The sequence below is a fragment of the Panicum virgatum genome, chromosome 2K, assembly GCF_016808335.1.
Source record: "Panicum virgatum strain AP13 chromosome 2K, P.virgatum_v5, whole genome shotgun sequence".
NCBI lineage: Eukaryota > Viridiplantae > Streptophyta > Magnoliopsida > Poales > Poaceae > Panicum > Panicum virgatum.
In genome coordinates this window covers 17,140,434-17,161,156 of record NC_053137.1, presented here as the reverse complement: position 1 = coordinate 17,161,156, position 20,723 = coordinate 17,140,434, and the positions used below count along the sequence as shown (strand labels likewise).

Below are 20,723 nucleotides of genomic sequence, written 5' to 3'. Positions count from 1 at the left end.
GGAACCGAGTCCCCACGCAACATTTCCCCTTTCTTTCCGGCTTGTGGATCAGGGTCACCCCCTTCGACTACAAGAGCCCCACGCCACGGTCGACGCCGGGTCGTGACCACGCTTGCACCTGCATGTGGCCGCATGAGAAACAACGTTCCAAGAGGGTGAGGGAAAAGTCCACTCCCCGGTCCGATCAGGTACTTAAGCTTACCGATTACCATATTTCTCGGCATGTGATTAGTACGTTCAAACGCTTAACCACCACCACCACACACCGCGGCCTTATCCATTTTCACTAAACAGACGGGGTATCACAAGTACAACAACCCCGCCCGTAAACCTTATATTGCAGTGTGTAGTGAACATCCAACTCCTATAATTCTCACGAGTGATAGGAAATCACTCGACTTCTACCGAATCATTAGCATAGCCAACTAGCGACCTACACATACTAGGGTTCAAGCATAGGTACCTAGGATCATGCAACTAAGGTTCCAAACAATTCCTACAAACTTAAATGCACAAGTAGATAGGAATATAAGCAGTTGCATAAATTTAAATTAGGTAGGACATGCTCCGGGGCTTGCCTTCCTGAGCGGAGCTAGCCTTGGGCTCTTTTGAACCTTGGTTCAAGTCTTCAGTAATTTCAGTTAGATTAACTTGATCTTCACGCTTCTCACTCTCGGACTCCGGCACCAGCTCGTACATACCGTCAGCGAGATTAGTCAAATCTACATGAATGCATATGCGTGAGTTGTGGTGATGGTGACAAACTTAATTTAATTCACTATAGAGTTGTAAAATATTTTCTTTACAGCTCCTTGGGCAATCATTTATAGAGTATTATCTAGATTAACTATTTCTTATTAAGTAAGTGAGGGTTTTGTTATTTTTAGAAAGGTTATCTTCAAGTGCAAGCATGGAAAATTCCAAACAGGTGATGGGTATAGCTTATGAAGATGAAATTTTTATGGAGAGTCAATTAATTAACTACAAACTTGCCATAAAATTTTCAACTATTTTCATTGATCATATTAATTATAAAAAATACATTAAACAGCTACTGTTAGGATTAAGATTCATTTATACAGAGCAAACCCTACAAATAAAGATGCTACAATTTTTACGTAGTATTCCTCAACTTATGGTAAGTCTACTGTAAAAATTTCAGATTTAACTAATAATTACACAAGGCATGAAAAATAGCACAATGTATAGATGCATGGATCAAAACTAAATTCCACAGACTGTTATGCCAAGATTCTGAGCCTTAAAATTTATAACAATGGTTCCAAACTGAATTAAAGACTGTATTAAAAATATTAGATTTTTCCAGTCACAGTAACTATTTTTCATGATTTAGTACATTTCTTCCCACCATAAATTATTTGGACCAGTTTGACTTAGCTAAAAATTACCAAACTTTTTCTGAAGAATACATGCATCTATATAGAGCAACTGTAAAGGTTTCAGCTCATGAATCAAATCAGAACAACTTGGATAAATAAAACTATTTAACCTAGGCATAAAGCAAGACCTAAGTAAATATATAGCTAGGCATGATAACTGACTGCGAAACTTTTACACAAGGCTATGAATATAACATGTAACACACTAACCAAAAATGGCCAACAGATCATGCATGTAACTTGAGATCTAATAAAAGCTATATTTTCCTTGTGTTTTAAACAAAGCAATAACTATTGAGCAAAAGAAAAAGTGCATGTAACAAAAGTTGTAGATCTCTTTGCAAAGATTCCATAACAGTTGAGTTTGCATTTTTTTTTATTTTTCTACGAGTTTTAAACGAATTTACAAGTTTGCTGTTTTTCAAAACAAAAGAAAAAGGAAACGAGATCTTGCATCTAGGCCCTTGGAAAGAATTGGGAGCGGGGTCGGCAGCGTAGCAGCACGGCCGGCGATGGTGCCGAGCTGCGGTGGCGGCGCTCCGGCGTGAGAGGGAGGGCAAGGGCTGGCCGGGGAGCTTCACGGTGCCATGAGGAAGCTATCTCGGGGGTCTATTTGGGTCGAGGTGGGGCGGAGGAGGGGGTTCCGCGGCGGGCGGCGGCCGGCGGCGGCTCTGCCTGCGACGGCGGTGCCCGGCGGTGTTGGGGATGGGTGAGTCCTAGCCGCAGAGCTTCACCGCGGCGAGGAGGTCCCGTTCCGGGGTACAGTTGGGACCGAGGAGTACCGGAGGTAAGGGCTCCATGGTGAGCTCGAGCAGCGGCGCCAATGGCGGGGTGGTGGCGCCGTTCTGGCACCGGGGCGGGTCGGCTCAGCTTGGTGAGGGAAGGGGAGTGGAGCGGGAGGGTGGAACGCCCCTCGGCGAAGCAAATGGGGAGGGGGAGCTCGGCAGGAAGGGGGGCATAGTAGAAGAGCGAGCTCGGCGCGTGCGCGGCGTGCGGTGGCGTGCTCGCCGAGCAGCAGCACGGCCGGCTCAGGGGCGCAGAGAGGAGGGGCGGGGTGCCGCAGCGGGCGGCGTGGCATTGAAGGCCGGCCGCGGCGTGCGCCCTGGCGTGTGCGGTTGTCGCCACGGCGGCTTCGCGGAGCGTCAGCGGAGCTGAGCAGAGGCGCAGCGAGGACGGCTCGGGGGCGTGCGCACTCGAGCGCGTGTTGATGGCGCGCCCTCGGCAAGGCAGCAGCGCGGCGGCAGCAGGCGCAATGAAGGGGCGGCAGCGGCGCAGCGAGCGCGCGCGTGCATGCTCGAGTGCCCAGCGCGCTCAAGGGGGAACAGGGAGAGCGAGGGAGAGAGAGAGAGGGGAGAGAGAAAGAGAGTAGAGAGAGAAAGAGAGAGTCAACGTTTTGACTTGATCCAAACTCAAAATTTTCCATGGGAACTCGAGAAATTTTGAACACGAAAGTTGTTCAAAATTCAATTTCCTACAACTTTCCTTTCGGGCAAAACTTCGTTTGAGCAACGATTTGAAAGTTTAAAAATTTGAATTCAAGTTTAATGAACCCACTGTTTTTCGGGGTTAACTCCAAATTTCATGTTATAACTTGAAAAACTTTGAATACAAAAGTTGTTTATCTTGTCAAACTCTACAACTTTCGTTTTGGGCAAAAGTTCATTTGAGCCAAGGTGTGAGAGTTGACTTTTTGGTTCATTTAAATGGATTTCGGGCTTTTAAGTAATTGAGAATTTTGGGGGTTTAATGTGTCATTTTATGTTGATTGCATGTTTTAAACAGTGCTAAACATCGGAGGTGTCACACCACAGAACATGTCAAACACCAACACATAGGTCTAAATGACATGTTAAACAAAAGTAGGTACTAGTAGTGGGTTTCCTGAACAACTAGTAGTGAGGTACATATCAAGCATTGAAACCTAACAAAGTAGCAAGCCTCCCAAAAGTTGCTCCTCTTCCGCTCCTTGTTCCCCTTGCGGCCTTGCTGATGCAGTTGCACTTTATATGAAAAAATAGTAGAATTATGTTAGTAAAGTTACTAAAATATGTAGTAAAGGGGCGTGACGCGGGCTGGTGCGCCGCCGTGGATGGCCACCGGAGGGGTGTGGGAGGCCCGCCGTGACCTTGCCGTCCTGCGCTGCAACCTCCACCGTGGATGGCCGCCGGAGGGGCGCCGCTGGCGGGGCACGCCCTGAGGGCGACTGGGAGGGGTCGAGGGGGGCGGTGGCCCTTCAAACCCTATCGGGAATTCGGGATTGTGGTGATGCGAGGCCAAAGTGAACTCAGGTAAAAGGAGGTGAAATGAGATAAGGTTACAGGGGCATTACTATCTTCTCATGTACATGTTTTTTTCTTTCTCTTTCTTTTTCTTTCATTAAATCCCAGCAACCCCGGGGTTTGCGTCGTTGCCCTCCTGCTCGGCTCCAGCTTCCTCGGCGCCTGATTGTGCGCCCACAGTCCTGGCGCGCTTGGATTCCACGACGCCTCCTTCGACGTTCGTGCCCCCCCAGCGCGTGATCACCCATGTGTACACGCGCCGGCCGCGGCCTGCTGGATCACCGCAGCCGCCCCCTGGTGCTGGGCCGGCACCGCCACCGCCACCGCAGCCCCTCATTGGTGCTGGTCCGGCGCCGCCTGGTGCTGTTGTGGTACCGCCGCCGTCCAATCAGCACGCCATGCAGACGAGAGCCAAGAGTGGCTTTCGAATGCCTGCACTGTACCACGCCGCGCCCCTCTCCGCCATCCCGAAGACCTACCATAGTGCTCTTGCCGACCCAAATTGGCGAGCTGCTATGGTAGAAGAACATGACGCTCTGATGAAGAACCACACTTGGGATCTTGTGCCTCATCCTCCGTGAGCCAATATCGTCACCGGCAAGTGGATCTTCAAGCACAAGTTCAACGCCGACGGGACTCTGGATCGCTACAAAGCGCGTTGGGTGCTTCGAGGTTTCACTTAGCATCCTGGTGTGGATTTTGCATAGACTTTCAGCCCGGTCGTCAAGCCCGCCACTGTCCGGACTATTCTCTCTCTGGCACTCTCTCGGCGCTGGCCCATTCATCAGTTGGATGTGAAGAATGCCTTCCTGCATGACACCTTGTCAGAGACAGTTTATTGTGCTCAGCCGTCTGGTTTCGAGGATTCCGCCCATCCGGACTTCGTTTGCCGCCTCAACAAGTCCCTGTATGTATTGAAGCAGGCTCCCCGTGCTTGGTACAGTCGGTTTGCCACATTCCTCTTGTCTCTGTGTTTTGTTGAAGCCAAGACATACACGTCGCTCTTTGTCTACCAGAGGGCTTCAGATCTTGTCTACTTGCTACTATACGTTGATGATATTGTCCTCACTGCTTCCTCTCAGGCTCTCCTTCAGTGGATTATTGCAGCACTTCAGCATAAGTTCTCCATGAAGGATCTTGGCGAACTGCATCACTTCCTTGGTATGCATGTTCAGCTATGCGGTGATGGCTTACTTCTCTCTCAGCGGCAGTATATGTTGGACATTCTGGACAGGGCTGGCATGGCTGATTGCAAACCGTGCTCAACTCCAGTTGATACAAACCCCAAGGTGGCCGTAGCTGATAGTGCTCCTGCGGACGATGCCTCTGATTTTCGTAGTCTAGCTGGCGCTTTACAGTATTTGACCTTCACAAGGCCAGACATTGCCTATGATGTTCAGCAGGTCTGCCTCCACATGCATGATCCTCGGGCACCTCACTTGGCGGCTCTGAAGCGCATCCTTCGCTATGTTCGTGGCACTCTCGACCTCGGCCTTCTGCTGCGACCGTCTTCCTCGACTGATGTTGTGGTATATACTGATGCTGACTGGGCTGGTTGTCCGGATACGCGCAAGTCCACCTCGGGCTATGCTGTGTTTCTCGGGGACAATCTCATCTCGTGGTCCTCCAAGCGTCAGACTACTGTCTCCAGATCCAGTGCCGAGGCTGAGTATCGCGCCGTGGCCAACGGTGTCGCCGAGGCTACTTGGCTGCGCCAGCTGCTTCAAGAGCTTCATGCCCCTCTTCGCCGAGCTACGCTGGTGTATTGTGACAACATCAGCGCCGTCTACATGTCCTCCAACCCGGTTCAGCATCAGCGAACCAAGCATATTGAGATTGATCTCCACTTCGTCCGGGAGCGGGTTTCCGTTGGTGATCTTCGAGTTCTTCATGTGCCAACTTCCTCACAGTATGCCGATATCTTCACCAAGGGCCTTCCTTCTTCTGTGTTCATGGAGTTCAGGTCCAGTCTGAACGTGCGCGGTGGCTAACGATCAGACTGCGGGGGCGTGTTAGCGAGGCTTATAGTGGGCCGGCCTTTGGGCCTTGGCGCCCAGCCTAGGCGGCTAGGGTTTTAGATGGGTTATGGTAATTGATCTCGATTAGGCAAGGATCTCCGTTGATTGGGTGTGTTCTATAAACCCTAGATACCGATCCTTGCCTATATAATGTACCCCATGTACTCTCGTTAATCAATCACCAATTTCCCGTGCCATATTTGCTTTCATCATGGATATTTGTTGCTGTACAATACCTACCAGGAATCATTTGTTACTCCATGTCAAGAGAAAATCTCGTTATTATTTTGTTTCCGTTATCTTGTGACACTTTGGCCTTGTGGATAATTATTACTACATGTTTTTTTTGTCACTTCTGGTTTATTACTGATGACTCCATGTTTCCAGCCGATTCCAGAACCAGATAAGTTGACAAAAATCATTGTGCAAGCACTAGAAATTACTGGACAGAGAGGAATCATTAATAAGGGTTGGGGTGGGCTTGGAAATTGTAAGTTATAATAGTTCCTTGGCTTTTGATATATTAGCTTGTTCCACAGTTTCATATCTTTTGCATATATAAATATATGTTTCTTTCTTCTAGTGGAAGAATCAAAGGATTTTGTATATGTACTTGACAACGTTCCACATGATTGGCTCTTTTTGCAATGCAAGGCTGTGGTAAGGCTTGTTCTTTTCAGTATGTTTATTTGCCAAAATCAAGTATGGTGGTTTAACATGAAGCAAAGCTTATGCAGATGAAGCTGGGGAAGAATTATTGATGAGCTCTACTGTTTGCAAATCATGTGTATAATATACCTTCATTGTTACATGTTAGGGCGCTAGGTTATGTTCTGTTGGAATTCATATTTGGCATTCTTTCTTTTCTCGAACGACACAGGAGCTGAGTGTCATGTCAGGACACCCCCCCCCCCCCCCCACCCCACCCAACACCCCCACTCACAAGAACACAATGCATGTGCTACATATTTGGCATTGTAATGTGTTGAATCAGGGATTACACAAAGATTAAAATCTGAATTCTGGCCATTTAATTCAATGGAGCCACAGAGTTAGTCAAATGTTCCTTATATTTTTTGCGCACTTGTGACTGAAATATTTTATACCATGTGACAGTGAAAGTGCTTGACATTTCTTATGTGCTATGATATGACACTGTTTAAATAATGCAGTCATCTTGTCCTTTTCAGGTACACCATGGTGGTGCTGGAACCACTGCAGCAGGTCTTAAAGCTGCGGTACTCCCTCCCTCTCACTAGTTACCACTAATTTGCCACGGTACTCTGTTTGTGTTCTTCTGATGTTTATTACCACTAATTTGCAGTGTCCCACTACCATCATCCCATTCTTTGGTGATCAATTCTTTTGGGGCAGCATGGTGCAAGCCAGAGGATTGGGAGCACCACCTGTACCTGTGGAGCAATTACAATTGAATTCACTGGTTGATGCAATCAAATTTATGATTGATCCAAAGGTAAACATTGTAATGCTGATTAGCATTTGTTGTTATGTCAAGTTATGCATTAACGTTGTTGTTACAGGGAGGCCTTTGTGCAACATCTACTATCATCTGTCTTGACCTAATTGCTTAATCCTATGCACTCTTACTCAAAAAAAATCCTATGCACTCTTACTCAAAAAGGAAAAAAAATCCTATGCACTCACTAATTTGAAGAGATAAAATGCAAAATTTGATATGTGTTTTGATCATTAACTGTTTGCAAGGTTTTTTTTTTGCATAAACCACCCTACAGGTTCTGCACTACAGGTTTTATGTGGTACCAAAAGCTTGCTGTGGTTAGTTTTATGAGTTTACCGCCCCATATGGTGATGGTGGCACCCCAGCACGGCAAGGATTTAATACACATCATAGAAACCACAAATTTGCAATAAATAAAAAAAACATCATCTACTCATCTCGTTTTTTTCAAAGTAAATTAAGGGGCCTCGCCCATGCACCCCTCGGTTCACCAACCTTGGACACAAACTATCGTTGTAGTTTCACAACACACACCATGTAAGATGGTTTTGGAATATGTATGTGTTCCTATTACTACTAATGGCTCCTATCAAATTATTTTGTTTCAAAAAAGAATCTCCTACAAAACTACTGTAGTTTAGCATCGCCCTGTTCGTCGGTGCGGCAAAATCGGGTACCAACCCGCGCCGAACCCACATGGACCCGATGTTTCGGTCTCTAGCCCGGGTTGGAGCCCGGACCACTGTGGACCCATGCGACGGAAGACCGGTCTGCCGGTTTACGGGTCCAGGCCGTGAAACCCACGGAGACCAGTATAGATCGAAACAACAACAAAGGGTGGAGGCGGCCGCTGAGACGGACGGCCTGTGGCGGCGGCCAGCAGCGATGGCCGGCGGCCAGCAGCGACGGCTGGCGGCCAGCAGCGACGGCCGGCGGCCAGGACGAAGATGCCGCGCGACTGCCTTGCTCGAGGCCTCGAGGTGGAGGCTGCGCTCTCTGCGGAGGCAACATGGGAACTAAGGGAGGCTGTCGCATCCATGGCTGCTGGGTCATTGGACATGGATGTGGATTCGCCACCGCATCTTCCCATGGAGACCCTTGCTAATCAGGTTTCCCTTCTATCCTTCTTCTATCGGTTGTTCCATTACTCTTTTCCTCGATTGTATTCAGCCATGAACCCTAGCTCAGATTGAGATTAGGTTTAGTTTGCCAAGAAAGGGATGAGTGCAAGATTCATCCATAGAAATAATAATCCGTTCTCAGTTCTTGTTAGGAATTTGGGTGTGGAAATTCCAGAACTGTATCTTTGAAGAATCGATAGGCAGATCTTGGTACTTCACATCAATTTTAAAAGTTGACTTGCATCTTTGGATGGAAATGCTTCAACTCCATTGCTCGCATGGGAATTAATTATCTCGTCAAGTACTGATGTTTTCCCAATAACCTGACCAAGCAAGCAAAAAATCATTGACATTTAGATGGGAGTGAAACTCAGGAATTATTAGAGCTTATTCGTAACAACAACTGTAGCACATAATCTTTTGGTGGTCAAGTAGGTGTTATATGCATGCTACCTATAGCAACATCTCTGAGCACATTTGCAACCACATTTCTTACACTGTAGCACATGGTTTGAATTCATACAATTCATACATTTCTTAAGGCCATGTTTGATCTTTCTGCTATTAAGTTAATTATGAATATATATAGCTCAAACATACCTCATCAATTAATTGTACATACACAAAAACATTGAATAGTTTATTTTACAGAACAAAACCATGGAATCTGTGATGAGGTAACTTATAGTGAGCTTTTTAAGTCATAGTGAGGTTAATCTAGTTACATGATAGTTTATTTTACAGCACCAAATCTTTCATCAGAATTTTTTCATCACCACAAAGCATTCTTGGGATAATGCTGATTATAATTATTTTAGGTTATACTGGATGCTGAAGAACATTCTTTGGAAGTACCTGCTGTTGCAAATCCCCTAGAAGATAGCAACGAGAGAATGAATAGGTTAATTGTTATGCAGAAAAGGTTATTGGAAGCACAGAAGCGAAAGAGATCAATTTCATCGGTTCACACATCAAATTCTGTACATGTAAGCTTTTTTATACCAATCTGAATTTAGAGTAGCACAAACATTCAGTTAGATTAGTATTGCAGCTGGATAATCAATTTACTACAATATCTTATTTATTACTCCTATTATTATTGCAGTTGGATACTCAGTTAACTAGCTCTCCCACTCGAGTCTCCCCAGTTCAGAAAAGAACGAAAAGAGTTGGTTCAAAAAAATCACTAGTATGGAAGCATTTTGATACAGGATTGAGGGGGCAAGATCCTGTTGCAGTGTGCAAATATTGTGGACAAATATATGCATGTGATAGATCTACTCATGGAACTAGCACCTTATGGTACCATCTAAGATCCTTATGCCCAAAAGAGCCACTCAAAGGTCAGGACATGCAAAGGAAGGGCCAAGGGACACCAAAACAGTCTTACAGTATTGAAGATTGCCGCAAAGCGCTTGCTGAGATGGTAATAATTGATGAGATGCCTTTTAGATCTATTGAAGGTGAAGGATTCAGAAGGTATTCCAAAGTGCTACAGCCAAGGTTTGACCCACCTTCTAGAATCACAGTAGCAAGGGATTGCATGCAACGATATATTGAAGAAAAGCCCAAACTGAAAAAGATTTTGAAGAACCATAGAATCTGTCTAACAACAGACACTTGGACCTCAAGTCAAAACATAAATTATATGAGTCTAACAGCCCATTGGATTGATGATCATTGGAAGCTTCAGAAACGGATCCTCAATTTCTGTTCAATTGCAGATCACAAAGGGGAGACACTTGGAAAACGGGTCGAAGAATGTTTGCTGGACTGGGGTATTGATCGCCTATTCACAGTCACGGTTGACAATGCATCCTCCAATGACAAGCTAATTGAATACTTGAAGAGTGTGTGCGAAGACTGGAATGGAGTTGTGTTAAAGAACAAATTTCTTCATGTGAGGTGCTGCGCCCATATAGTCAACTTAGTTGTGAAGAGTGGACTTGAAGAACACAATCACTCTATCGAGAAGATAAGAACTGCAGTTAAATTTGTGAGGTCTTCACCATCAAGATTGAAAATCTTCAAGAAATGCGCAGAATTAGAGAAAATATCCAGCAAAAGTCTTTTGACCTTGGACTTGGAGACAAGATGGAATGCTACTTATTTCATGTTGGAGCATGCTGAAAGGTTTGAGAAAGCTTTTGCAAGACTAGCAAAAGTGTGCAAGCCATTCAAAGAATACTTCCCAAACAGAGATCCTCCCGATCTAGATGATTGGCAAACTGCAAGGCGAATATTGTGTTTCTTGAAACTATTTGAAAAGGTCACAACTCGTCTCTCAGCCTCTTTACATGTAACTTCAAGCATTGTTTTCCATGACATAATGTTGATGCGTTCAAAATTAATTGAGATTGCTGGAGGTGAAGATCCAACATTATCTTCAATGGCATATCTCATGAAAATCAAATTTGACAAGTACTGGAAACAAGAAGGCAATCTGAACTACTTATTATTTATTGCTGTCATTTTGGATCCTAGATACAAGCTTCAATATTTGGTATTTTGCTTGGAACTTATGTATGGACCAGATGAAGGCAAAGAACTAGCTGAGAAAATTGAATCAGCTCTTAATGAATTGTTTGGTTGCTATGTTGAATCTGTTAACGCCTCTTCTTCTAGAAATAGAGGTTCAAATCAATATCTAGTTCACATCAATGTAGATGAGGAGGATGAAGAGAATCCTTGGGATATGCTAGCATCTCAATTTGAGCGACACATGGAGGAGGTTGAGACGGAACCAAATGATTCAGAGTTGTCAAGATATCTAGCTGATAAGCGAGAGAAGAGAACTAAAGAGTTTGACATTTTAGATTATTGGAAAGTGAGCTCGAATAAGTATCCTATACTCTCCCTGTTGGCAAAGGATGTGCTTGCTGTTCCGGCTTCTACGGTTCCTTCGGAGTCAGCTTTTAGCACGGGTGGACATATCATAGATCCTCTTCGCTGCAGTTTATCAACTAGCACGGTGGAAGCTTTGATTTGCACACAAAGTTGGTTACAGACATCTCAAAATAAAGTGAGTGCAAGAGAGGCTGCTGAAGACATTCAAACTTATGAGGAGATTAGAGAAGGTATAGTTCTTTACTTCTTGTAGTTGAGTAGAAGTGCTGCCTTATGTGTGTCACAATTGCTAACAGTGTTCTTTTCTTTTTATTCAGAATTTCTTTCAAAGGACTGTGTAGATAACCAACAACAGATCGGTATGTCCCTTGTACCAGTGAACTGAACTGTGGTGATTCAGTTTTCTATAACATTTATTTATTGTTGTAGCAACTACTACAACTGTGGCCACTGCATGCCTGCCTTAAATCGTAATGCGACTTTATTTTGCTGCTAATTATGTGTATCATGATAGTAGCTGATAGCAGCAGCATCTCAACCTAATCCACACTTGTGTACAGAACAAACTCTTGAGTCTGGAGTCGTGAATTAATTATTGAATTAACACAAAATTGTAGTACTATTTTAACAAAGCAAAGCAACATGTTTGAATGCATTAGCTGCCCGATTTTGTTGGAACACCTCCTACTGCTGCTGGTGATGCCCTGTCCAGCTTGGGCGCAATACCAATATTATGGTTCATATATCCTGCACATTCATAGTAGTATTTATTCAGTGAGCAATACCAAAGCCTGCATGTATGTTGTCATTCTTTGATTTTTATCCTTCTTGTGTCGATGGATTTCTTTTTCTTCCATGTCTGGTTCTTCAGTGAGCAATACTCATGTCAGTCTGTTAGTCTGCTAGCTTAGTCAGGTTCAGTTAGCAGGGTGGGTCAGTCAAGGTTGTTTAACACCTGCTGCATTATGTAGATTTCATTTAGCTGCAGATTTCTTTGTTATGCTGATTGTTATACTGACAAAGCTTCTTTTCTTTGTTATTCTACAGATACAGATTTCATTGAGCTGGACACATAGCCATTTGATGCAAGTATGAGAGTATTATTGGTTATACTGGTCTAAAGGCAGCTCAGTTTTGTCTATTTTTGGTTATGTCAAATCATTGTTTGGGCCCTTTGCTATCAGAAAACGTGAATTGAGCTGGCAGATATCTCACATATACGACATGAACATAGCCATGTTTTCTTTCCACACTAGGCTAAATTCTGTATAAATTAAATTACTGGCATCTCTGACTAAATCAGTGTTTTTCCTTGAACTTGGTATTGTTATTGTTAATATTCCTGAGTTTCTCCACTTGAAAAATATTTTATATATGTTTATTTGCAGCTTGTTTTATTGCCAAATCAAGTATAGAAGCAACGAATGTAACTTTTTTTTTCTTTGAGTGTGAACAACGAACGTAAGTAACATGCTCATCCAACCGACAAGCCTGGCATGCTTCGAGAGGATTGAATCCGGCCTGTCAAACCGTAAAACCGCAAACCAACCCAACCTGATATAGTGTTTAACCCGCCATCGACCCATGTGAAGCCAACCCATCCCGGACCAACAGACTTCTCTTGGGCTGGTCCGGAAAGAAACCGAAAACCGGAAAACCCGGCCCATGAACAGGGCGAGTTTAGCATTACCTAGAATTCTAGATATAGGATGGGAAGCTTAAGGATCATATAAACAACCTTGTGCTTGAAAATAATGCATAGGCTACCTGCAGTCCAGTGTCTGCACTTCGACATTAAACTGTAAACTAAGTGGATATAACATGTATTATCCATTATCCAATACACTCTTGCAAAAGTAGGTAGTTTAGACTTTTATGCACGAAGATTGAGAAAGTAGTCAAATTCTCCTTCATTTATACTGTATTGAGAAGGACAACTCATCCATTTGTGAGAAGTAGCATTTGTGACGATGCATAGAAGTTCCAGGATAACAGGTGAAATCTCTAGAAAGTTACAATTTGTATTTCGCTTTATTTGGCGACAGGTAAAGGAACGAGCTGTTGAGCTAGCAAAAGCAATTGAATCAGAGGACGGTGTTGATGGGGCTGTTAGATCCTTTCTGAAACATCTTCCACAACAAAGAAATTCTGAGACGATGCCAACTGAACAACCATCAACCTTCATGCACCCCTTACTTCTCCCTGTAAAGAGATGTTTTGGCATTGCTTCCTATCTCTGCATTTTCATACTTTGATCCTGTGATGTTACAGCAACTGCTGTTGCGCCACATGCTAATGGGGAAGTCACCAACATCGGCTGCCCTTTTTCTTTTTGAAACTAATTAGGCAGGAGAGCTGCCGATTATATTAAAAAAAAGAAACAATGTCCAGGGCACCACAACAACCAACAAGGACACCACCACCGGCCAATCGGCTGCCCTTTTTCAACCTTTACAATTGTTCCGTTTGCCTAGTGTAGGGTATTTCGTTCTTCATATATACTGTAATTATTTGATGTTCCCTTTTGATGTACGTATAGCCTGTGATTTGCGTGTACAGGGTATTCTAACTTGAGACATGGTTCCTGAGTCCTGACGGGCTGTTTGTTATCACCCTCTTTTAGTCTTTTTCTTCCTTTTTTCCTCTTTGCTATAGCAAACGACGGTTAAATCAAAAGAGGTAGTGCACCAAGTATTATAGTCACCTTTTTAGGGTTACAACAAAACTGAAATAATGGATTATTTATATACTATTTATCACCTCTAGATAATCTTTAAAGACCTAAATACGGTGAAGTTTTTTAGCACAGATTGGGCCACGTCACCTGAATTTATTGGCCGTTCGTTTTACTGCTCTGTTAAATCGGGCCGTTAGTCTAGGCGTCCCGCTCTGGCATCCTCCCGACTCTTCGCGAGCAGGTCAGCTCCTCCATTGTTCCTCGTACTTGAATCAATGAATGCTCACAACACAAGCCACGGCGCAGGGGCCAAAGCTTGCCTCACTCTTCCTCCTGTCGCCGTTCCCCTCTCACTGCTGCATCCATCGATGGGCTCGCACACTCCGGATCCGACCTGACCCTCCTGCTCATACTCACCCGTCTCCACCGGCCAGAATTTCCTAAGGCGCCGCACCTTCGTTTCCTCACCGGCACCATGGGGACAACCTTGTGCCCCTCTCCCATGTCCCTGATAATGATGATAGCAGCCTCGCCTTCCTCTCCAAGAGGGTAGGCAGAATCGTCGGTATTGCTTTGAATAATTGATTCTAATGCTTTGATTCCAAGGCTTGCTCGGGTCTTTCTTCCCTACCACAACCAGAAGCAAAGCATTGGACGAAACAGAACTGTGATCCTTTTGTCTCATTTGTTTTGATTCCAATGCCATAGTCCTTGATTATCTTGCAGCAGCTTGATTAATGATGACTTGGCCAATTGTTTTGCTACCAGAACAGTCAACTAAAATATCTTACATGTGTTTGATGAAATTTGCTCAAGGAGCATAAATTCTTATGCTCATGGCTGCCAAAGGTCATATTCAAGTTATTGCAGGTCTGATAATATCGTTGCATCACTCAAGGTCTCGCAGAACAACAGCAACCAAATCTGCAAATAGATGATGACAAGACGAGATAGTACTCTCTGTCAAGGCAGCGGCCAAATCTGCAAATAAATCGGTAAGGCAGCTCGAGGTAGTGCTCTGTGTCAAGAAGTTCACCAGACACCAGCCATTGTGTTTTGTGTTTATTGAATCGTTTTAAGGTGAATCCTATAAAATCACTTGCTACATTTGGAATATAAAAGAAAGAAGTTTACAGTTTGGCTTGCAACTCATATAAGATCCTCATGATTGTTGATAATCAAATTGGCTTCATGCTTGAACTTCTAGGCTTAATATATCCGCAAAGAATCATTAGTTATTACTATATGGATAATGAAATTTAGGATTTCATACATTGATTTCCTCGTGTCATGGTGTAAACATTCTATTTGCCTGACAAACATCCATGTGGAGAGTTGTAGCTTCTGATCAAGAGTTACAACTGCCAGTTATGTCATTCTGATATCATTTCTTTGTCCTATTTATCCTGACGATTTTCCCCTTGGAGCTGTCCTTAGATTAATGTCCCAAATTAAGAAATTTGCTCAACATTTCAACAAGGAATTATGTTTCTATCTTTGAAAAGAAATAATTAGCTAGTATATGTTTATTTGCATCACGCACAAACATATTTTCATGTTCTGTTTGTTTATCTTGTAGTATTAACAGCATTGCTTTCCATTTTTGCCACTGACCTCTTGAGTGCTGCTATTACCATGAACTTTAGTAGTTTTGTCAATTTACCTACATGGTCGCATTATCAAACCTGTTTGATTAATTACCCATGAGACTTTGTATTTTCCTATGGCTAGGGGTGTTGCTGCCAAAAAGTTGAAAGTATTGGTCGGTAAGTACAAACTACAAAGACAGTTATCTATCGCCACTTTGATTAGTAACAAGGAAAATACAATTAAAGATGATCAATATAGTGGATGTGATTGAAATATAATTCAAGGATAGTGACTTACAATTTAGGTTTATATCTAAGTTCAATATCAAATTCTTTACTCCTGGGACCATTTGTGAGGCCAGCAAGCTCACGCTACCATTGTCTTTGGATGCTAAATCTAAATGGATTTCATACTGCTTGAGTAAGCGCCGGGTGATCAGACTTAAATAGTAAGATGTTCAATTGGATTATATTATCTTAAGTTCAATTCATGCTGCTTCCCTCGCTGGCCTTCCTCTCATATACGCCGCGCAAACGCTTCTCTTCTCAGCATGAATTAATCATAGCAAGCACAACGAAATTATTTGAAGTGATGGAATAATGCTTGACTATCAACATATTCAATATACATACTGCTATACTAGAAGGACCCAGTGCAAATATACTCCAAAGTGCACCGCCAGTAGAACACTGGCTCCCTCCAATGTTAGCGCGGCGGCACGGCCGCGCTGTGGTTTCTAGTACATAACTAAAAAGTGAGCAGCTATCATGTGGATGCCGAGCCGGCTCGGCTCGCTCTAGCTCGTTCACGTAACAAGCTGGCTCGGCTCGGCTCGTTATCTAAACAAGCAGCAAACGCAGCTCGGCTCGACTCGCTGCTAGCTCGAGCCAGCTCGTTTTAGCTCGCGAGCTGAGGGTGAGGAGGATGCGAGGCCGATAGGCTGCGCTGCGAGCCTGCGAGCGAGCGAGGGCCTTCGGAATGTCATGCAGCGAGCCGGCGAGCAATGCGTGTTGGAGCAAAGTTATAGCCTGAATCGAGCAGCAACCAAAGAAATTGTCCGCACGAGAAAGGGCAAAGAAACGATAGAGTAAATCTGTGAGTTCTAGCAGTACCTGAATCTTGCGATTGATTCGGGAAGAAAGATTAAAAAATGGAGGGAACACACAAGACCAACACAAAAGAATCAAACACCCCGCGGAGGATCATGGAATATAGTTCCCAAAATTTTTCCTACAATACCCGTCACATTAAATTTTTAGACACATGCATGGAGCATTAAATATAGTTGAAAAAATAACTAAGGCCAGTCCCAATGGCCATTTCACAGGTGTTTCATGCGGTGACACATCAACAAAAAGCATGACCTAGCAAGGAATAGAAGAAGAAAGAGAAGGTCATGTTTCATCCAGACGAAACGAGTCCGGCACCGTTACCGAGTCCTAGGAAAAAGAATGAAACCGCACTGGGGGGATTCGTTTCCTCCGCAAATCCCGGATGTGGCGAGGTGGCAGAGCTCCCCGCGCTCTCTCTCTCGCGCCCGCGCGTCTTCTCCCGCCCTCGCACACCGCTCCCGCGCTCATCTCCCGCCCCCCGTGCTCATCTCCCGCCGATTTCTTTTGCCTGTTTATTTATTTCACCTCCCCTTCCTTTCTGCTGCAGCCACCAATTGCTCCTGGAGCACCAAGATGTTGAGCCGAGAGAAGAAAGGAGGTGCGACCAAGAGGAAGGCTCCTGCTGTTCCGCCAAGGCCGGTGCCTCGTGCTGCGCCGCCGCCGCATCCGCCGGTGGATCAACACGCGCCGCCGCCCTATCCAACACCAGGTCCTGGAATGCCACTGCAGTCACCACTACATCCCTGGTATGTCTCTGTTCTTTGACTTTCGCAGTAGACAATACGTTATGAACAGATAGCTACTCCAATTGATGAAAAGCGAAAGAATATCTTAAATCAAGATAGCTCACGGATATGGTTTGAATTATTTAGAATTTAGCATCATTAGAATGTCATAGTCTGGATTAGCATCTTATTTGAGATAGATCCTGTGTGCAAATTATGCTACTTTTATTTGGCTGTGCGCTATCAATATTCAGATACGTTGCTTCTAGCAGCAAATCGACAATGGTTACTTTGTCAAAAATAAATCAGAACAAATGATAAATAAAGTGTTCATTGGTTGCCAATTTGGGATTAGTCAAATTAGTGGCAGTGAGAATAGTCATGTCTATAAATGTATCTCTACTGCAAATTTCTGTCGAGACAAATCGGACAGCTAAGAGAAGGCATTGGTCACATGAAGAGGAAGTTCGATTGGTAAAAATCTTTGGTTCAAAAATTATTATAGATGTGTTCCCTTTCAATAAGTTGACTGTATTTCATTTTTATAGGCGAGTGCTTGGCTGAACAATTCTAATGACTCAATACAAGGGAATGGCAAGAAGGGTGATACATTTTGGAAGGATATCACTGCAGAGTTTAACAGCAACGCACCGGCAGATCGTCAAAGGGACACTAATCAGCTGAAGATTCACTGGTCACGCTTGAAAACAGTTATCAATGACTTCAATGGATGTTGGACTCAGGCGACTAGAGTGAATAAGAGTGGAGCGTCTGATGATCAGTTGATGGATGAGTCACTTAAATTGTTTGAAGTCCGATTTAAGAAGCCTTTCACTCTGATTCATTGGTGGAGGACTCTCAAGAACCAACCCAGCTGGAGAAAGAAAAGCAGCAATCACATGTTCCCGTACCTGTTAATGATGACATAGGCTCGGAGCGTCCAATGGGGAGAGATTCAGCCAAGGCACAACGCAATGGCAAGCGCAAGGCTGAAGAGATTACTGAAGGTCTTGCAATCTTAGGAGAAAATATAAACAAGATAGTTGCATTGACGCAAGAACGTAAGCACGCCACAGGTGCGCACCTTGAAATCTCAAGGATAAAACTCAAGACAGCAGAAAAGAAAAAGGAAGCAAATATGTTGTTAGTTTATAATTCATTGCTGCAGCAAGACATAAGCCAAATGACAGAAGAATCAAAGGCTAGAAGGGATAAGATTTTGGCGATGATGGAGAAGAAACTATTCAGTAACAATGATGAGGTTTAGTTTTAGAGTCAATCTAACATGCTTGTGTGAGCATGCTATCTATCATTGTACTTTGTTTAACCATCTATGATCTGTGTCATGCTTGTGTGACCATTGACGGTATGCTTGTATCTTGTTTAACCATCATTGATATCGGTCATGCTTGTGTAAGCATGCTATCTATCAGTGTTACCTTGTTTAACCATCTATGATCTGTGTCATGCTTACTGTGAATAACACTTTAGTGTGAATGTTTTCTTCTTCTTTCGTAGTGTGAAACAACATGATGCTTGTTAATCATTGTTCTAGTAGTATTCTAGTGCTTGAGTAAATGTCATGGATGGCCTAAGAAATTGTGAAATGAAACTGTCCACTGGGAGTCCCAGTTTCATTCACCAGTTTCATTCTTCTGAGATGATGTGGCACCCTTGGAAACTGCAACATGAAACTTGCACTGGGATTAACCTAATTACATAGTCTCACTGATTAGTACGAGATGAATCTTTTAAGTCTAATTAGTCTATGATTTGATATTATTTGTCAAGTAACAACGAAATATACTACAATGTCAAAACTCAAACGTTTTCGCTATCTAAACACACCTGCATCCGGCGACAGTCGCCTGACTCCACGAGCGTGGGTGGCAGCTGCTCGTTCGCGCGGCGGCAGCGGCTTCGTTGCAGACGCCGGTGCGGCCACGCGGATAGGCACGTGCAGCGGGGGCGCGCGCTGGAGCTGAAGACGCGGACGACGGACGAGGCTAGTCGGAGACGGACTGAGCCGTGGCGGCGTGCCGCCGCCGGCACCGGCGCATCCCACAGATGGTTCCGATGTTTGGTCGAGCAGAGGCTAGCAGGCCAAATAGGTCATACTGGGCCTTGAGCAGTAGAGCCCTTTGGAATTGCCGGTCTAACCTAGGCCTGTTAATATTTACTCCGGCTCGTTAAGCACGCGATCCGGCTTGCGAGCTGCACGAGCTCGCTCGTCGTTATTCAAACAAGCTGGTATGACAGCTCGAGCTCGCTGTTAGCGTATCGAGCTGAGCCGAACAAGCTACCGAGCCACCCACGAGCTTTTTATCCAGCTCTCATGAATAGCAACTCATGGTACAACAATCGGATGGCTGAGAGCTCTTCTACGATAGAAGACTTCAAGATCTTTTTTTAATAAAACTAAATGATTTTTCGCGTGTTGCTGCAGGATTTGAGCGAATTTTTCGATAAACTATGACTAAAAGATGTAAAAAAATTTAAATAAAACACAATAGAGAGAATGTAGTATTATATGGATCAAGATTTGTTGAAAAATATGAAATGATGGATTTTTGAATAAAACAAATTTGTCACTAATTGACCTCTGGAACCCTAGAATCACTCACACATATCGTTCTCTATTTTGGAACCTTTTATTTTCCGTGTCTAGAGGCAAAAGAGAATAATTTTTACACCTTTTGTTCATCTTACATGCTGTTGGTTGAGAGCATTATCATCTCTAAAACGAACGCATATATGATGCTGGTATGGTAATCCCCCTACAAATTAGCGTGGCCTTTGTTTCTTCCTAGGAATTTACAGTATGGCTAAAAGATAAAAAAATTCTTTTTGAGGGAAAAGATAAGAAAATTTGTGGGACTGAGATTAGCAAAGTCAAAGCGAAGTAAATCTTGCACTGAGGAGAAAAAAAAAGCAGACCACCAGCAACATGGACCTCATCTTCCAGCTCACAAAGGCCAGCGTGCGTAGTGCCCATATCCTCGGTCAGTTCCTGGCCGATGGTCGCGTCGCGTTCGCTGCCTACAACGTGTGTAAGGATCGATGGACCAAGAGGGGGGGTGAATTGGGCCTTTTTCAATTTCTAAAACAAGGTAAAGCAACCTTAACCTATGCAATGCTAGTAGGGCACCAATTCACCAACCGGATAACTAAGCTACCTACACAAGCTAAGAGAGATAAAAACAAAGTAAAGCCTAGTAAGGTAGAGCTAAGTTATGATCTCTAAGTCAAGCACATGAATAAATTGCATGAAAGAAAATGCTTGAATAAAGAGAGTGGACAAGAGACGACCGGATTTTTTCCCGTGGTATCGATGTGTTGGCACACACCCCTAATCCACGTTGTGACACTCACAAAGAGTCTTGTCACCTCCCATGTCACCGAGACTTGGGCGCTCACTAAGAGTCTCCGTTCACCATCCCGGCGTGGTGGAGCTCAAGCCACGTACAATCTTCT

The 20,723-nt window shown here is 44.0% G+C and overlaps 3 protein-coding genes across 3 annotated transcripts; all 3 read left to right on the top strand.

The window, feature by feature from the left end:
• Positions 1-5,932: 5,932 nt before the first annotated feature.
• LOC120669541 (sterol 3-beta-glucosyltransferase UGT80A2-like) lies at positions 5,933-13,723 on the top strand. The gene is made up of 5 exons (XM_039949315.1): positions 5,933-6,187; positions 6,281-6,357; positions 6,888-6,935; positions 7,022-7,171; positions 13,191-13,723. The coding sequence occupies exons 1-5, from the start codon at positions 6,067-6,069 to the stop codon at positions 13,398-13,400; spliced, it is 606 nt and encodes a 201-aa protein (XP_039805249.1). The 5' UTR covers positions 5,933-6,066; the 3' UTR covers positions 13,401-13,723.
• LOC120669532 (zinc finger BED domain-containing protein DAYSLEEPER-like) lies at positions 8,098-12,469 on the top strand. The gene is made up of 5 exons (XM_039949304.1): positions 8,098-8,286; positions 9,117-9,284; positions 9,404-11,375; positions 11,463-11,504; positions 12,193-12,469. Exons 1-5 carry the CDS (start codon positions 8,125-8,127, stop codon positions 12,219-12,221), a joined length of 2,373 nt encoding a protein of 790 aa, XP_039805238.1. The 5' UTR covers positions 8,098-8,124; the 3' UTR covers positions 12,222-12,469.
• Positions 13,724-17,615: 3,892 nt separating the features above from the next.
• Positions 17,616-18,504, top strand: LOC120669557 (glutathione S-transferase T3-like). Its single transcript, XM_039949336.1, has 2 exons — positions 17,616-17,723; positions 17,798-18,504. The coding sequence occupies exons 1-2, from the start codon at positions 17,631-17,633 to the stop codon at positions 18,176-18,178; spliced, it is 474 nt and encodes a 157-aa protein (XP_039805270.1). The 5' UTR covers positions 17,616-17,630; the 3' UTR covers positions 18,179-18,504.
• Positions 18,505-20,723: the final 2,219 nt, after the last annotated feature.

What these genes read in the sequence shown, in the direction of transcription:
- LOC120669541 (XM_039949315.1), top strand. Translation starts at nt 6,067, where the DNA reads ATGACTCCATGTTTCCAGCCGATTCCAGAACCAGATAAGTTGACAAAA. An exon ending in TTTTGCAATGCAAGGCTGTG is followed by an intron (nt 6,358 to 6,887) that starts GTAAGGCTTGTT and finishes TGTCCTTTTCAG; the next exon opens with GTACACCATGGTGGTGCTGG. An exon ending in CAGCAGGTCTTAAAGCTGCG is followed by an intron (nt 6,936 to 7,021) that starts GTACTCCCTCCC and finishes ACTAATTTGCAG; the next exon opens with TGTCCCACTACCATCATCCC.
- LOC120669532 (XM_039949304.1), top strand. Translation starts at nt 8,125, where the DNA reads ATGCCGCGCGACTGCCTTGCTCGAGGCCTCGAGGTGGAGGCTGCGCTC. An exon ending in ACACATCAAATTCTGTACAT is followed by an intron (nt 9,285 to 9,403) that starts GTAAGCTTTTTT and finishes TTATTATTGCAG; the next exon opens with TTGGATACTCAGTTAACTAG. An exon ending in TTATGAGGAGATTAGAGAAG is followed by an intron (nt 11,376 to 11,462) that starts GTATAGTTCTTT and finishes CTTTTTATTCAG; the next exon opens with AATTTCTTTCAAAGGACTGT.
- LOC120669557 (XM_039949336.1), top strand. Translation starts at nt 17,631, where the DNA reads ATGTCTATAAATGTATCTCTACTGCAAATTTCTGTCGAGACAAATCGG. An exon ending in ATGAAGAGGAAGTTCGATTG is followed by an intron (nt 17,724 to 17,797) that starts GTAAAAATCTTT and finishes TCATTTTTATAG; the next exon opens with GCGAGTGCTTGGCTGAACAA.